This window comes from Arachis ipaensis, chromosome B03, assembly GCF_000816755.2.
Source record: "Arachis ipaensis cultivar K30076 chromosome B03, Araip1.1, whole genome shotgun sequence".
NCBI classification, from domain to species: Eukaryota; Viridiplantae; Streptophyta; class Magnoliopsida; order Fabales; family Fabaceae; genus Arachis; species Arachis ipaensis.
This window is the reverse complement of record NC_029787.2, coordinates 131556607-131569353: the sequence shown is the minus strand read 5'-3', so window position 1 is coordinate 131569353 and position 12747 is coordinate 131556607. Positions and strand designations below refer to the sequence as shown.

General features: G+C 36.4%; 4 protein-coding genes across 5 annotated transcripts; 2 read left to right on the top strand and 2 right to left on the bottom strand.

Moving 5' to 3' along the window:
- On the top strand, positions 370-3349 carry LOC107631519 (urease accessory protein G). Its single transcript, XM_016334984.2, has 6 exons — positions 370-746; positions 859-919; positions 1204-1405; positions 1569-1690; positions 1803-1907; positions 3065-3349. The coding sequence occupies exons 1-6, from the start codon at positions 490-492 to the stop codon at positions 3146-3148; spliced, it is 831 nt and encodes a 276-aa protein (XP_016190470.1). The 5' UTR covers positions 370-489; the 3' UTR covers positions 3149-3349.
- Positions 3467-7576, bottom strand: LOC107631520 (probable small nuclear ribonucleoprotein F). 2 transcript variants are annotated; one of them, XM_021119929.1, is made up of 6 exons: positions 7558-7576; positions 4786-4914; positions 4606-4693; positions 4391-4428; positions 4223-4287; positions 3638-3814 (listed from the first exon to the last, which is right to left on the bottom strand). In XM_021119929.1, the coding sequence occupies exons 2-6, from the start codon at positions 4789-4791 to the stop codon at positions 3745-3747; spliced, it is 267 nt and encodes an 88-aa protein (XP_020975588.1). In that variant the 5' UTR covers positions 4792-4914; positions 7558-7576; the 3' UTR covers positions 3638-3744. The 2 variants fall into 2 exon arrangements, with proteins under 2 accessions (XP_016190471.1, XP_020975588.1); XM_016334985.1 differs by lacking the exon at positions 7558-7576 and having other exon boundaries at positions 3467-3814.
- On the top strand, positions 7821-9653 carry LOC107631521 (NADH dehydrogenase [ubiquinone] 1 alpha subcomplex subunit 13-B). The gene is made up of 3 exons (XM_016334986.2): positions 7821-8150; positions 9064-9135; positions 9231-9653. The coding sequence occupies exons 1-3, from the start codon at positions 7936-7938 to the stop codon at positions 9373-9375; spliced, it is 432 nt and encodes a 143-aa protein (XP_016190472.1). The 5' UTR covers positions 7821-7935; the 3' UTR covers positions 9376-9653.
- LOC107631523 (berberine bridge enzyme-like 28) lies at positions 10460-12358 on the bottom strand. The gene has a single exon (XM_016334988.2). It carries the CDS (start codon positions 12250-12252, stop codon positions 10651-10653), a length of 1602 nt encoding a protein of 533 aa, XP_016190474.1. The 5' UTR covers positions 12253-12358; the 3' UTR covers positions 10460-10650.

Here is a 12747-nt window from a genome sequence, read left to right as displayed (position 1 = left end):
TTTGTAAATTTTTTAAAAAAAAAATAAAAAACACAAATCGATCAAATTTATAGTGTCCATATAAAAAAAATATACTAACTATCCACATTATTATAAAACACCAGTCGCACTCCAATACAAAAAAATAAAAAGCATTATGAAATGTGATATCAAGTTTCTTGTTTTATTACTATGGAGTGTCACGTTTTCACATTGAGAAAAGAGCTTTGGGTCCACATTCCTGGATCAGATCATCAGATGCATAATAAGGCCAAATTTTTTATTCCTATTTTAAACAGTAATAACTAATAAACTAATAATAATAGCATTGAAGGGCCGAGGGCGCTTTAAGAAAAGCTGCACAGTGCACCTTCTCATAACAGGGTGCACAATAACATTCAGTCATTCACCCCACTGTCCCCAGTTTGTATTGTACATTTCTACTGTATAGACAATAGAATCTCCACTTTTCAGTTTCAGTATTGCAGATTTGCAGCATCGAATTCAACTATGGCTTCAGGGGTTGAGCATAGCCATGATCATCACCATGACCATGACCATGACCACCACCACAACCACGACTCAGGTAGTAATTCATGGGTAGGAAAAGATGGGAGGGTGTACCATAGCCACGATGGACTCGCACCGCATTCTCACGAACCCATATACTCACCTGGCTACTTCAGCAGAAGAGCTCCACCTCTTTCCGACAGAGACTTCAATGAAAGAGCCTTCACTGTTGGTATTGGTGGACCCGTCGGCACCGGGTCCGTCTTTTTCTCTCTCTATACAATTTCAATTCATTTAATTCGATATTGTTTCCGTCTAATTTGAATTAGAAATTCATGGAAACGATTTTGATTGGTCTCGGCAATGCAGGAAAACAGCATTAATGTTGGCACTCTGTGAACATCTTCGAGATAACTACAGTCTTGCTGCTGTAAGTGTAATGAAATTTTGGCATTCAAGTCATTATTTGATCTTGTAGACAGTTTTTTACACAGTTCATACATAATTTCTTTGTTTGTTTTCTCTGTGAGACCTTTGTTTTTCAAAAAATTATCCTCAAATTATTACTAGGACGAGACATTGAGATAGTAAAACTTGTAGTGTTTTCAAACTTATAAAGATATACAATTTTCTTCTACAATATATTATCATGTTCTTGGTTTTACTGTATGATGCATTTTCTTTTACCATTTTGGAAATTACATTTGTTTTCAGGTGACAAATGATATATTCACTAAAGAAGATGGTGAGTTCTTGGTGAAGCACAAAGCTCTTCCTGAGGAAAGGATACGTGCTGTAGAAACTGGGGGCTGCCCGCATGCCGCGATTAGGGAGGACATCAGTATTAATCTTGGACCATTGGAAGAGCTTTCAAACTTATACAAAGCAGATATACTTCTATGTGAATCTGGAGGAGGTATTTTTTCCATGAATAATTGTTAGCTATACTTTGAATAGGGCTAAATGTTTTCTTTAACAAGATTGCTTGTTATATATCATATTACACATATATATTTCATCACCTTAGAAGTTGAGCTCAATAAAAAAAAATTTGGATGCTCACTGAACTTCTTCTGCAGATAATCTGGCTGCCAATTTCAGCAGGGAACTGGCTGACTATATCATTTACATAATAGATGTATCTGGTGGCGATAAAATTCCTCGGAAAGGTGGTCCTGGAATCACACAGGCTGATCTCCTTGTAAGTGATATGCATGTCTGTTGAACTAGCACCCAAACTGATTGATATATATTTTCTTCATGTGTGAATTTTCAAATGTGATTATGGAACTGATTGGACATGACAATTCCAGGTGATAAACAAGACTGACCTTGCAGCAGCCATTGGAGCTGATTTGGCAGTCATGGAAAAGGATGCTCTTCGGATGAGAGATGGGGGGCCATTTGTCTTTGCACAGGTTAGTTAACTTCATTGTTTATTTGGGTAATTAGTGTTAATTTTACTTAGATCTGCCTTGTTAATTTTCTTTTTCTTTTAATTCTTGCACCCTTTGTGGCGTTATAAATCATAGCTACAACTTACTGGATAGTTTTGTTCATGAAACAAATGCTAGCATATTGATTTTGTTTGGATGGTATATACTAGGTTTCACAACTGTCTCTGAATCAATTTCACTCTAGCTCTTCTTTGTATTAGCGACTAAGTAAAACAAATTGAGTTAATATTCAATTTGACCTCTGAAATTTGAGGTCGAACTCAAATTAACCCCAAAAATTATAATTGACTCAATTTAGCCCCCAAAATTTACAATAGTAACTCACGTTAGCCCCTGAGCTGATTTCTGTAAATGGCATATTGATTTTGCACGTTAACTTGTTAAGATTTGGACTCCTTACTTATTCCATGTGACTAAGACCTACTAGACCTCCTAGAAGTTTGATCGGCTTCAGAACATTCTCGTGAAGACGATAATAACAAGTTCAATTTAAAAATTTTACCGCTTTGGGAGCAACAATCAAGGTTTTGGAACTCAAATCTTGATCACATGGAACCTGGGTGAGAAATCCAAATCACAATAAGTTAATGTACCAAATCAACACATCGTTAACGGGGATTAGCTCAAGGGTTAATGTGAGTTACGATTATAAATTTCGGGGTCCAATTTGAGTCCATTGAAATTTTAAGACTCAAATTGAATCCGACTTCAAATTTCAAAGGGTCTAATTGAATATTAACTCCAAAAGGAATTAAAACGATTAATGAAGTTGGAAAAGAAGTATCACCTTTCCCAAAAAAAAAATGAATGTCCTCTTTTTCACACATTAAACCCTTTGCTTGGAGTGCAAAACAGGTTAAGAGAGAAAAAGTACCCTGCATTTGATTGCAGTTAGCCAGAAATAAAAAAGAATCCGTTAATACAAAGTGAATGCCTAATCTCGAAGACGTGAATATGTAATATGTTAATCGAACATGTTCTTATCTCATTATCTGATTTCGTCGTTGATTTATGAAACTCCGTCAAGGTTGACGTATTGGTTTATATTACGGAAGATTGTAATCTTTTTCAAATTTTAGTGTCTCCCTCCGTTAAAGCTCGTTTTCCATTTTGTGCAGGTGAAGCATAAGGTTGGGGTGCAAGACATTGTGAATCATGTTTTGCAGGCTTGGGAAAGAGCTACAGGGAAGAAACGTCATTGACATTTTCTTTGAAATGCAGCTCCCTCTTATGTCTGTCTTTTCATGTTAGCAGCTTCGAAACTATGATGTTCCCCGTGTAAACCGGACCTCTTTTGTTGTGTGCCTTAATTCATCTTGGTGGTTTTTGAATAGACAGATTAAACAGTTCGCATTTAAGTATATTCGTTGGCTTGAATAAATTCACTTTTAGGTTCAATTTTTTTTCTGGGTCTAAAGAATAGTAATTTGAATCAACCAAAAAATTAACGCTCATCTGCATATATATAATAAACCAAATAGCTCTTCTTATTTTTTGTAAGATACTTGTTCAAAAAATAATTTAAAAAGAACTGAACCATTGAATGATGCATGGATTGAATACGATATTAATGACATTTTCAAGTCTCAACTGAGCTCCACAATGTTAATATGGTGGTTACTTCCATAAAGAAAGACATCTTCATATAATGTCTTCATTGGAGTAACCACCTGTTAATATACTTTCTAATGTAACATTATAAATGATGATTACCATTGGCCCAAATATCCACACGTAAATACACAACCTGAATCTAAGAGGTCTAATGATGTTATTACACTGAGATGCTTTCATCATTCTAGTCTTCTGCAGCAGCATCTATTTCTTCATCTTCAGGCACACCTCGAAGGTAAAGAACATTGTTGCATCTAGAAATACAAAACAGTAAAAAAAACATAATTAGTTCGTCTAAGAAATTTATTCACAAACTAATCAAAGAGGTCACTGCAACCAAATAAAATAAACTTGCTAAAAGAAAGTTTTCCCCCTACAATAGGTTTAACTCCGATACTCAAATTCTGGATCAAATTCCCAAATCTTCTAAATGTACAAATGCCACATTGGTTAGGTAAGCAATCTTGAAATAACAATTTAATTAACAATGTCCATACCATGTTATCATGTCTAAATATGTGCGTAAAATGCTAGAAATCAGATGGTAAGAACAAGAATTGCTTCTAATGCAGACAACAATTTCATTCTCATGACATAGTCATAACCATAGAAAATTTATATAGAATGCATCCACACATACAAAATCTGGATAAAACACATACCTGATTAAAATTTCTCCCAAGTTTCCTGTAAATTGTCCCTCAATGTATTCTTCGGTATTAGCCAGCTAGAGAGAGATCCATAAACACGAAAAGCAATGTCAATAGCTAGGCAAACAAGAACCCTAACAAGAGCAAACAAACATCTACGGAATGATTTAGAAAGTGCACCTGCAAATTCATATAGGAATCAACAGAGACTAGATAACCTGGAAAAGAAAGACCATAGCCACTAGATGATTAAAATCTAAATAATAAAAAAGAAACGAACGAACTGATAAAACAACTCCTAGTTTTATGAAGTTTCTGCAACTTGATTTTCCATTTCAACCTTTCAGGTATTTTCGACAACAGAAGAAAATTGAAAGAGAGAAAGAAGATAATACCTTTGTATTCCATTCCCCACTTCAATTTGACAATAACTTGTTTCCCAGTCAAATTGTTCAAGAAAGGCTTCGGATTCACTGGTATAGTCTGCAAAACTCAAAAAACAAGAGTTTTTTAAAGTAAGCAACAACGGAAGGTTTAAAAGAATCGCGCGAGTTCGAACAGAGAAAGTTACTCACCGCCATTGGAGGAGGAGATCGCAACGATAGTTCTCTCTGCACTCTAAAGCAGCAACTGCTGAAGCTGTAGTTAGGGTTCAGTGACGAAACAAAATTTAAACTAAAATAAATTCTGATCAATATAGTAAAGGTGGATTCTATGGTAATTGCCTAAGTTATTTTTATAAGTAAAAAATAAAATGTATAAAGTAAATATAAAATATTTAAAATTTATTAAATATTATTTTTTTGTCTTTTTTAATAAGTTAGGCACCATGTTTTAGGCACCATAGCATTCACCATTCTAAAAAAAAAATTATTTGAGAAAGACAGTTCCGTTAAATATTACTCTCAAATTTTTTTTAAGGCAACGAAAGTTCTACTTGAGAAAGTGTCCTCATTGCAGTCTTTGTCATGATGTTTGCTACTGTGTTTGTATCTCTCAAAATCAACCGGAGATCAGCATGCTATTTCCAAGACATGAAATCTCATATTTTTAACACCAAATGATCAATAAAACCAGAACAATCCTGTAAATTATTGACAATATGTCTCACATATAATGTCTATTTGTCCCGAATCTCATGCTAAAAGAAGGTCTCTCCAAATAGTAAACAACTTTCCTTGCAAAATGCTACGACTCTCAATTGTTCCCAGACAGCCTCATTGGCACCTTCCCTTCTAATCTCTGCTAACACAAGCAAAACCAACCCGAGCACCATTGCAAGGATAGCTAGCATCACAATTAATCTTAAAGGTACCCACTGAAGGAGAATCCAAGAACCACTAATGGTGGAGGGGATAGAGAGTCGTTGCAACTCAAAAATATTCTGGAGCTCCTTTTCCAAGGACAAAGTCATACTAGTCACATTGTTTGTGGTCCAATCCTCGTGAGGATGAAAGATCTCGTTATTCCTCGAACGCCAAATCCATCAGAAACCAGAAAAGAATCTAAAGGGACACTGTTTGCTATTATGTACGAACCAACTCATAAAATCCACTAGTTGACCGGAGATTCCCCAAAGCTTGCCAAATAGCTGGGCTTTTGGACAATCACGAATGCAATGTAAAATTGATTCTTGACCTGAAAAATATCGTGGACAGCTATCCATGTGTGAAATGTTCCTCCTAAAACGAAATGCAGCAGTAGTAAGAGCCTCCCAAAGACATAGCCAGGCCAAAAATTTGTGCTTTTCCAGAACAGGTTGACACCAAAGCCAAAGCCAATTACCCATTTACCCCTATCCTCCCAACTAAACATCTTCTTGTTGAGTCACAAATAAACACTACGAGTATCATAAACCTTTGAAGTCGCACGAGTCCAACACCAACCGACCCCTGAACCAGCTTGAACATCCGGGTTGTAAGAGTTAATGTTGCTCTACAGAGACTGATATAGAGGAGAATAGATATTCTCAAGGTTCCACTGTCCAGATGACCAAAGGTCCAAGATCCTGAAATCCGAATCAGAAATGTGAACATAATCCATCTCATGACACAGTCGCGCCCTCTCTTCTTCATTTAGAAAACCAAAAGTTCTGTTCCAAATTTCCAATGCACTAAATAAAACTTTCCTTCAGGATATTCCAAACTCGACATATACTCTTCCAAATATAAGATCCCCCTTCCTCGAGACCGACTGAGACAATCATCCTTAGAAGAATGGTATTTTTCCGTCAACAGTTGAACCCGTAGCTTGTCAGGATGGTGAAAAGGTTGTCAAACTAGCTTTTTAAGAAGAGCAATATTAGCACAAAAATGATCTCTAATTTCCAAACCCCCAAACTTCTTAGGAGTGACCAACACCTTCCAGTTAACTAGATTCAGGCCTCTACCATCAGCTTGACCCTTCCATAGAAAGTTTTGCATAATGGATTCTATCTTATTAGTTATCCCTTCAGGGAAGAGAGATACTTGCATGCGGTAAGTAGGAATCGTTGTCACTACCGAATTGAGCAAACAGAGTCTGCCCACCTTATTAAGCAATCTCCCTTTCCTGGCTAGCCTTACAAATTAAATTTAAACTTTCATACTCCACTACATGAGTTACGCATATGATATGCTCACCGGCAGTCCTAAATTTATTTGAACACATGCTTGGACATATCGTCCTCTCTCAGTCAACTTAGTGGTTAGGTCCACTTTGATGGGGACTCCTATTACAGAAGTAATAAACATCATGGCCTGTTCTTGATAGCACCAGATTGGGAGCCCCGAAATCCGAACCCATACAAGCGTAGACCCGAAGGATTGCTCACATGGCCGGAAATCTATATCCCACGATTTTACAGCCACCAAGCATGACCTTCTCATGATCTTCACCTACATCGAATTTTACCATGAAATACCCAAGCCCCACATCAAGCAAATCAAAGCCACCTTTGATGCGCCAAACCATCCGAAACTTGTGTGGAAGAGTTGTGTAACTATAATTTTTATCAAGAACCTTGATCACCAAAATCTCTCGATAAGGCTCTGCCACTTGGCTTCTTCAGTGAAGTTTACACACGGATTGGAGATCGCCCTGCTTGCCCACCACTGTCACTATACTATACCCAGCTAGAGATTCTGCAAATGCAAAGGTCTTTGATTTCTCTGGACCAATGACTTTAGACATTTGTAGACTTTGAAAAATTCTCTCGTAAAAAATCCTCTTTGGCACTGGATGCACCCTCATCCACTGTTCTTTATCTCTTTCGACGGTATGGCCGCCATCCTCTCTGTGTTTCGTCCTCAAAACACTAACTCCCGCTCTCTTCTTCTCCCATTCTCGTTGAGTATGCAGTACATAAATAACTAAATATTTTGAAATAGCTGAATTCTTTTTCTTCTTGTGCTACCACGATAAGTACAACTTTTTTTTTTTTTTTCGTCAATACGATAAGTACAACTAATAATTACTGATGTGCTTGTCTGGAAATTTTTCATTTGAGTTTAGCCTCTCTTTTTTTTTTTGGGTCAGGGCTTCTTAGAAAGTTTAGTAACCATTTTGGAATTTTACTAGGAATAAGCACAAACCCGGCCCAATCTTGAAAACCCGAAATCCAACCCATGTTGGTCCATCACTGACCACACGAACCATTTTCGTATTTGCCAGTGTTTTCCTTCTTCTTCTTCTTCTTTCGCACATTGCAGGCACGAGAATCACCACTACCACCACCAGTAGCAAAGATGACGGAGGCTATGATAAGGAAGAAGCCGGGCATGGCGAGCGTGAAGGACATGCCGGTCCTTCAGGACGGTCCGCCCCCCGGTGGGTTCGCCCCTATCCGGTTCGCTCGCCGCATCCCAAACAAGGGCCCCAGCGCCATCGCCATTTTCCTCGCTGCGTTCGGCACCTTCTCCTGGGGCATGTACCAGGTCGGCAAGGGCAACAAGATCCGAAGGTACTTACTTCCCTTTTTTTTTTATTTCTTTTCTCCAATCTTTTATTTTTCTGTTTCCGATTTTGATTCAGTTTCATTGCTCCTTCGATCAGATAGTATCTCGATGTTTTCGTTGGATTCTACTTCATTTTGTGAATACTAATTCTTCCATTTTGATGTGTTTTGCTTGTTCCGCGAATTAGGTTCCCAAAAATCTGGATGTGTTGTTAATTGTAATGCTTTTCATAATGTTACAAAATTCTAGTTCAGATATTGCTTCCTGTGAATATTGGACTTCGGCATCATCAGGGTTCATATAGGTCGAGGAGTTAAATTTACACATCCGCTTTGAATCTCGCTAGAACTTCAAGCTAATTTGAATTGTGATGGGAATAAAATAAGTCTCGATGTTTAATATGATCTTATCAAACCCATGTTGAATCCATCATATTCATAGGTAGTACAGTTTAGGATATACTTAACTCTGGCTGAACTAGTTAATAATTTGAACCTTGATCTTTGGAAGTGGTGCAAGAGAACACAATAAGCAGACCCTAAGAATTTTTGGGAGTCCTTTATCTTGGATTGATTTTGTCAAGCTAATTGCATCAGATTCAGATGTATCTCCTGTTTATATCAATATTGAATTTGTAGAGAAACAAGATATTTTGAATTTACATGCTCTTAATTTAATCAACATGATATTGTAAATCGTTCATCTCTTCTATGCTTGTGAGACAGGCCTATAAAAAGGAATGGAAATTGGGGTACATTTTTGGCATGAGCTATGCAAACTAAAGTGCATACTTTTAATTATTTAGTTGGCATTATGGCAACTTGGGATTTTGCTGTAGCTACATAATTTTATTGAGGGGTTCTTTACTTTCCTCATAAAAAATATAGCTGATATATTGAAATGTTTCATCTTCCATAGGGCACTGAAGGAAGAAAAATATTCTGCCCGTCGAGCCATTCTACCCGTGCTTCAGGCTGAAGAGGACGAGAGGTATGAGATACTCCACCAGCCCCCTAAGATTAGACTTACAAAATTCAATCTGCTAACTGCGAACATAACCATTGTTTTCCCATCTCTTTCTCCAGATTTGTAAAAGAGTGGCATAAATATCTGGAGTATGAAGCAGAAGTGATGAAGGATGTACCCGGCTGGAAAGTTGGTGAAAGTGTCTATAACTCTGGGAGATGGATGCCGCCGGCAAGTGGTGAGTTGCGTCCAGATGTTTGGTAATGTTAATTTCAGCTGCCCACTATTAAGAATTGGTTGCTTCACCATATATTGTTTAAAATATGGTACTTTTGTCAAGTTTCTTTGAAATAAAGTTGTATCAGGAACCATACACTTGTAATTGTGTTGCACTATTTGAAGACAGGATTTTTTTTAAAAAAAAAATTACTTTCTACTTGAAATTGTCGATCCCCTCCTTTCTTGTGTAAATCAAGATGAATGAACAGTCTTGGCATTCGATATTATGTGCTGAAGGAAAAAGTAACGTGTCTCAAAGTGAAGATAGAAGAGATTTTTTTATAACGTTTTGTAAGTTGGATCTCGTATCCATTGTTTGTTTTTATGGAAATATCCAGATGTGTCGAAATAGCAGCAATGAGATGTGGAAAAAACCATTAAAACGAGTAATGGTAGCTCTGATTTGGAGTTATGAAGGAATTTGTAGAAAAGGTATTTGGGTGTGTCTGTATGTTTTGGAGATGATAAGGTAGAAGGAGTTATGCTGCCTCTGAATTTCGCTCTCCAATTCTTCTATTTGTCACGGTGTATAATACATACTATTCGTTGCTTGCCTTTAAAGTTAAGCGTTAACAAAAGTCAATATTTTTTAAGATTAAGATTAGGGTAGTGAGCTGAAGGTATGAAAATGTAATGTAACGAGGACAATTGAAGGAAGGAAAAAAATGCACGAGTCTAAGATATGGGAATAGAGAAAAATACGTAAAATTTATAGTTGAATTATATACCAAATTCATAATGCATTGTTCATTTAAAAAAGAAATTGTGGTAACAAAAAATGGTTTTGTTGTGATTAAGTATGGTAATATATGAAGTAAAAAAGAATAAAAAGATATGAGAAGAAAATGGTAGAAGCTATGACTATAAGAGTCGAATAACAATATTGACATGACTAAATATAGGAATGCTATATTTCTAAACCCTACAGTAAAAAACTAAAAATACATTAATTTTTATTTATTATTTATATATTTATACAATATATAATTAAAATAAGAGATTTAGTATATAAATTTTTTAAATGTCTTTTATTATATATAATTCATAAAAATATGTTTTGCTATTTTCATAACATAAACAAAAAACTTTTTATTGAAACATAAAGAACTTAATATTCTGACTAACCTCATATTTGTGATTATTACACGTATTTACTTCATATAAAAGGCAGTACATTAATACATATTAATCACTAACAAATTATAAATAGATGATTGGTGCTTTCAGAGGTTAGAGATTTTATCTTTTGTCCTTGGAAGTTCAAACGAGAGTAGGTATACTCTGTTCGAATCTAAAGAAATTAAGAGGATCAACCTTAGTCTTGACATATGCCAACCTTTTGAAATTATTGTTGAAATACTTGTGACCCCAAATGCTAGCTTGCTCATACGATGTGTTGCCATGAATGTTATTTACCCCAATGTCAAGGTCTCTATAGTTGATATATGCTTTTCTCGGAGACTTTGACACAAAAGGTTCCATATAACTATAAAGCTTCCTCATCCAATTGATGCGCCTTTGTGCAACCTCCTCTCCTTTTTGTTGCCAGTGCAGAGAGTACTGAATCTGATACAACACTCCAGCTCTGTGTGGGAACGGAATCTCAGATTCTGGAATCTCACTCATTCTGCCTCCGAAAGGAAATATAACCAACTCCAAATCTTTGGCCTCATCTTCAAACATCAAACGCCACAATCCTTCTAAGCCACTCTCAGGAATAGGATCTGTGATAATATCAGATTTTGCTTTGAAACTATCTGTGTTGACTTGACTTCTGTTGAGCAAAACCTCAAGTGGTTGTTGACCATAGGATCCCGATGAATAAAGAGTAGATTCAATCCAACTCATCTCAGTGCAGTCTTCTTTAGCCAAACCCAATTCAGGGAAGCTCTCTTGCACCAATGGAAGAAGCTTATCCACACCTCCAAGAAACAAGCCGTTAAACAAAGCTTGCACAGTTAACTCCCCTTTGTTAATGCTTGAATTCACCGTCTGCAACAACAAACCAAGGACTAGATTATTGTCGAGTTTACTTGCCACACTCTGCCATTTATGAACAAGCTTCGTTGCATTCTGTTCCAAGGTTCTAGGAGCTCTGAACAGTGTCACGGTTGATGGAACCGGAACGAGCTTGATCTTCCATGCTAAGATCACTCCAAAGCTTGCTCCACCACCACCTCTAATGGCCCAGAAAAGATCTTCACCCATGGCTTCCCTGTCAAGAAACCTACCCTTCACATCAATTATGTGAGCATCGATTATGTTATCAGCAGAGAGCCCATATTTTCGAATCAAGGATCCATAACCACCGCCGCTGAATTGTCCTCCAACTCCTACGGTGGTGCATGCACCTGCTGTAACAGCAAGAGTTTTGGTCTTGGTGGCAATGCTATAGTAAAGTTCACCAACAGTTGCACCAACTTGAACCCATGCTGCTCTGTTCTCTACGTCCACTTGGATCTTTCTGTAGTTTATGAAATCAATGATAACAAATGGAAGTTGAGAGACGTAGGAGAGGCCCTCATAGTCGTGGCCGCCGCTTCGAATTCGAATCTGCAAGCCATGGAGTTGGGAACAGATTACGGTGGCTTGAACTTGGGAAGGCTGCAGGGGTGTGACGATGACAAGGGGTTTGGGAGTGTTGTTGTATGAGAATCTGAGATTCTGAAGGGAGAATTGAAGTATTGAAGAGTAAGATGAATTGGTTTTGGTGTAAACAAGTTTGGATAGTGATGTGGAGTTGTTATGGTATAGACATTGAAGGAAGTTTTTATGAGTATCATCAAATGCAGAAGCATTAAATGAAAATAAAAGAGCATAAATTATGGCAATCAAATGTGAGCTTACTCCTGCTCGCTTCATTTCTTGCACTCTGTTGGTTTATTAGTGGTTGCACTTTGCAAATTGAGAAGCACCACGCCACTGTCATTTAATATGATGAATATGTCTTAGAACTTCTACTTAAACAAAAAAAAATTGGAGAAGTTTCACTTTTCTTTAGGCTAGTGGTATGACTATAGAAAATTGACATCTACTTTAATTAAGATTAAAAAAAACATCTTTTTATAAAAAAATTTATTTAAAAGTATAATTTATTTATTTGGTCATATTTTAAATAAAAATAATATTTATTTATTTAGTCATCATTCAATAATTAAAATAAAACATCATAAAGATAATTACAAAATCTTCTATTGAGTATTCATTTAAAATATTGCTGGTCAAATATTTAAAGTTCACAAGATATTACGTATCTTTTTTATTACTTGCAGGTTACAACTAGTGATAATGTCTAATCTAATTTTACTTTTTTTTTTTATGAAAGTTAATCTAATTTTACTTTTGATAAAGACTTAA

Coding starts and splice junctions, on each gene's coding strand:
- LOC107631519 (XM_016334984.2), top strand. CDS start 490: ATGGCTTCAGGGGTTGAGCATAGCCATGATCATCACCATGACCATGAC. Junction 747..858: donor GGTGGACCCGTCGGCACCGG/GTCCGTCTTTTT, acceptor TCGGCAATGCAG/GAAAACAGCATTAATGTTGG. Junction 920..1,203: donor ATAACTACAGTCTTGCTGCT/GTAAGTGTAATG, acceptor ATTTGTTTTCAG/GTGACAAATGATATATTCAC.
- LOC107631520 (XM_021119929.1), bottom strand. Junction 4,429..4,605: donor GTGGGGAATGGAATACAAAG/GTATTATCTTCT, acceptor TTTCTTTTCCAG/GTTATCTAGTCTCTGTTGAT. Junction 3,815..4,222: donor TTGGGAGAAATTTTAATCAG/GTATGTGTTTTA, acceptor TTGTATTTCTAG/ATGCAACAATGTTCTTTACC.
- LOC107631521 (XM_016334986.2), top strand. CDS start 7,936: ATGACGGAGGCTATGATAAGGAAGAAGCCGGGCATGGCGAGCGTGAAG. Junction 8,151..9,063: donor AAGGGCAACAAGATCCGAAG/GTACTTACTTCC, acceptor CATCTTCCATAG/GGCACTGAAGGAAGAAAAAT. Junction 9,136..9,230: donor CAGGCTGAAGAGGACGAGAG/GTATGAGATACT, acceptor CTCTTTCTCCAG/ATTTGTAAAAGAGTGGCATA.
- LOC107631523 (XM_016334988.2), bottom strand. CDS start 12,252: ATGAAGCGAGCAGGAGTAAGCTCACATTTGATTGCCATAATTTATGCT.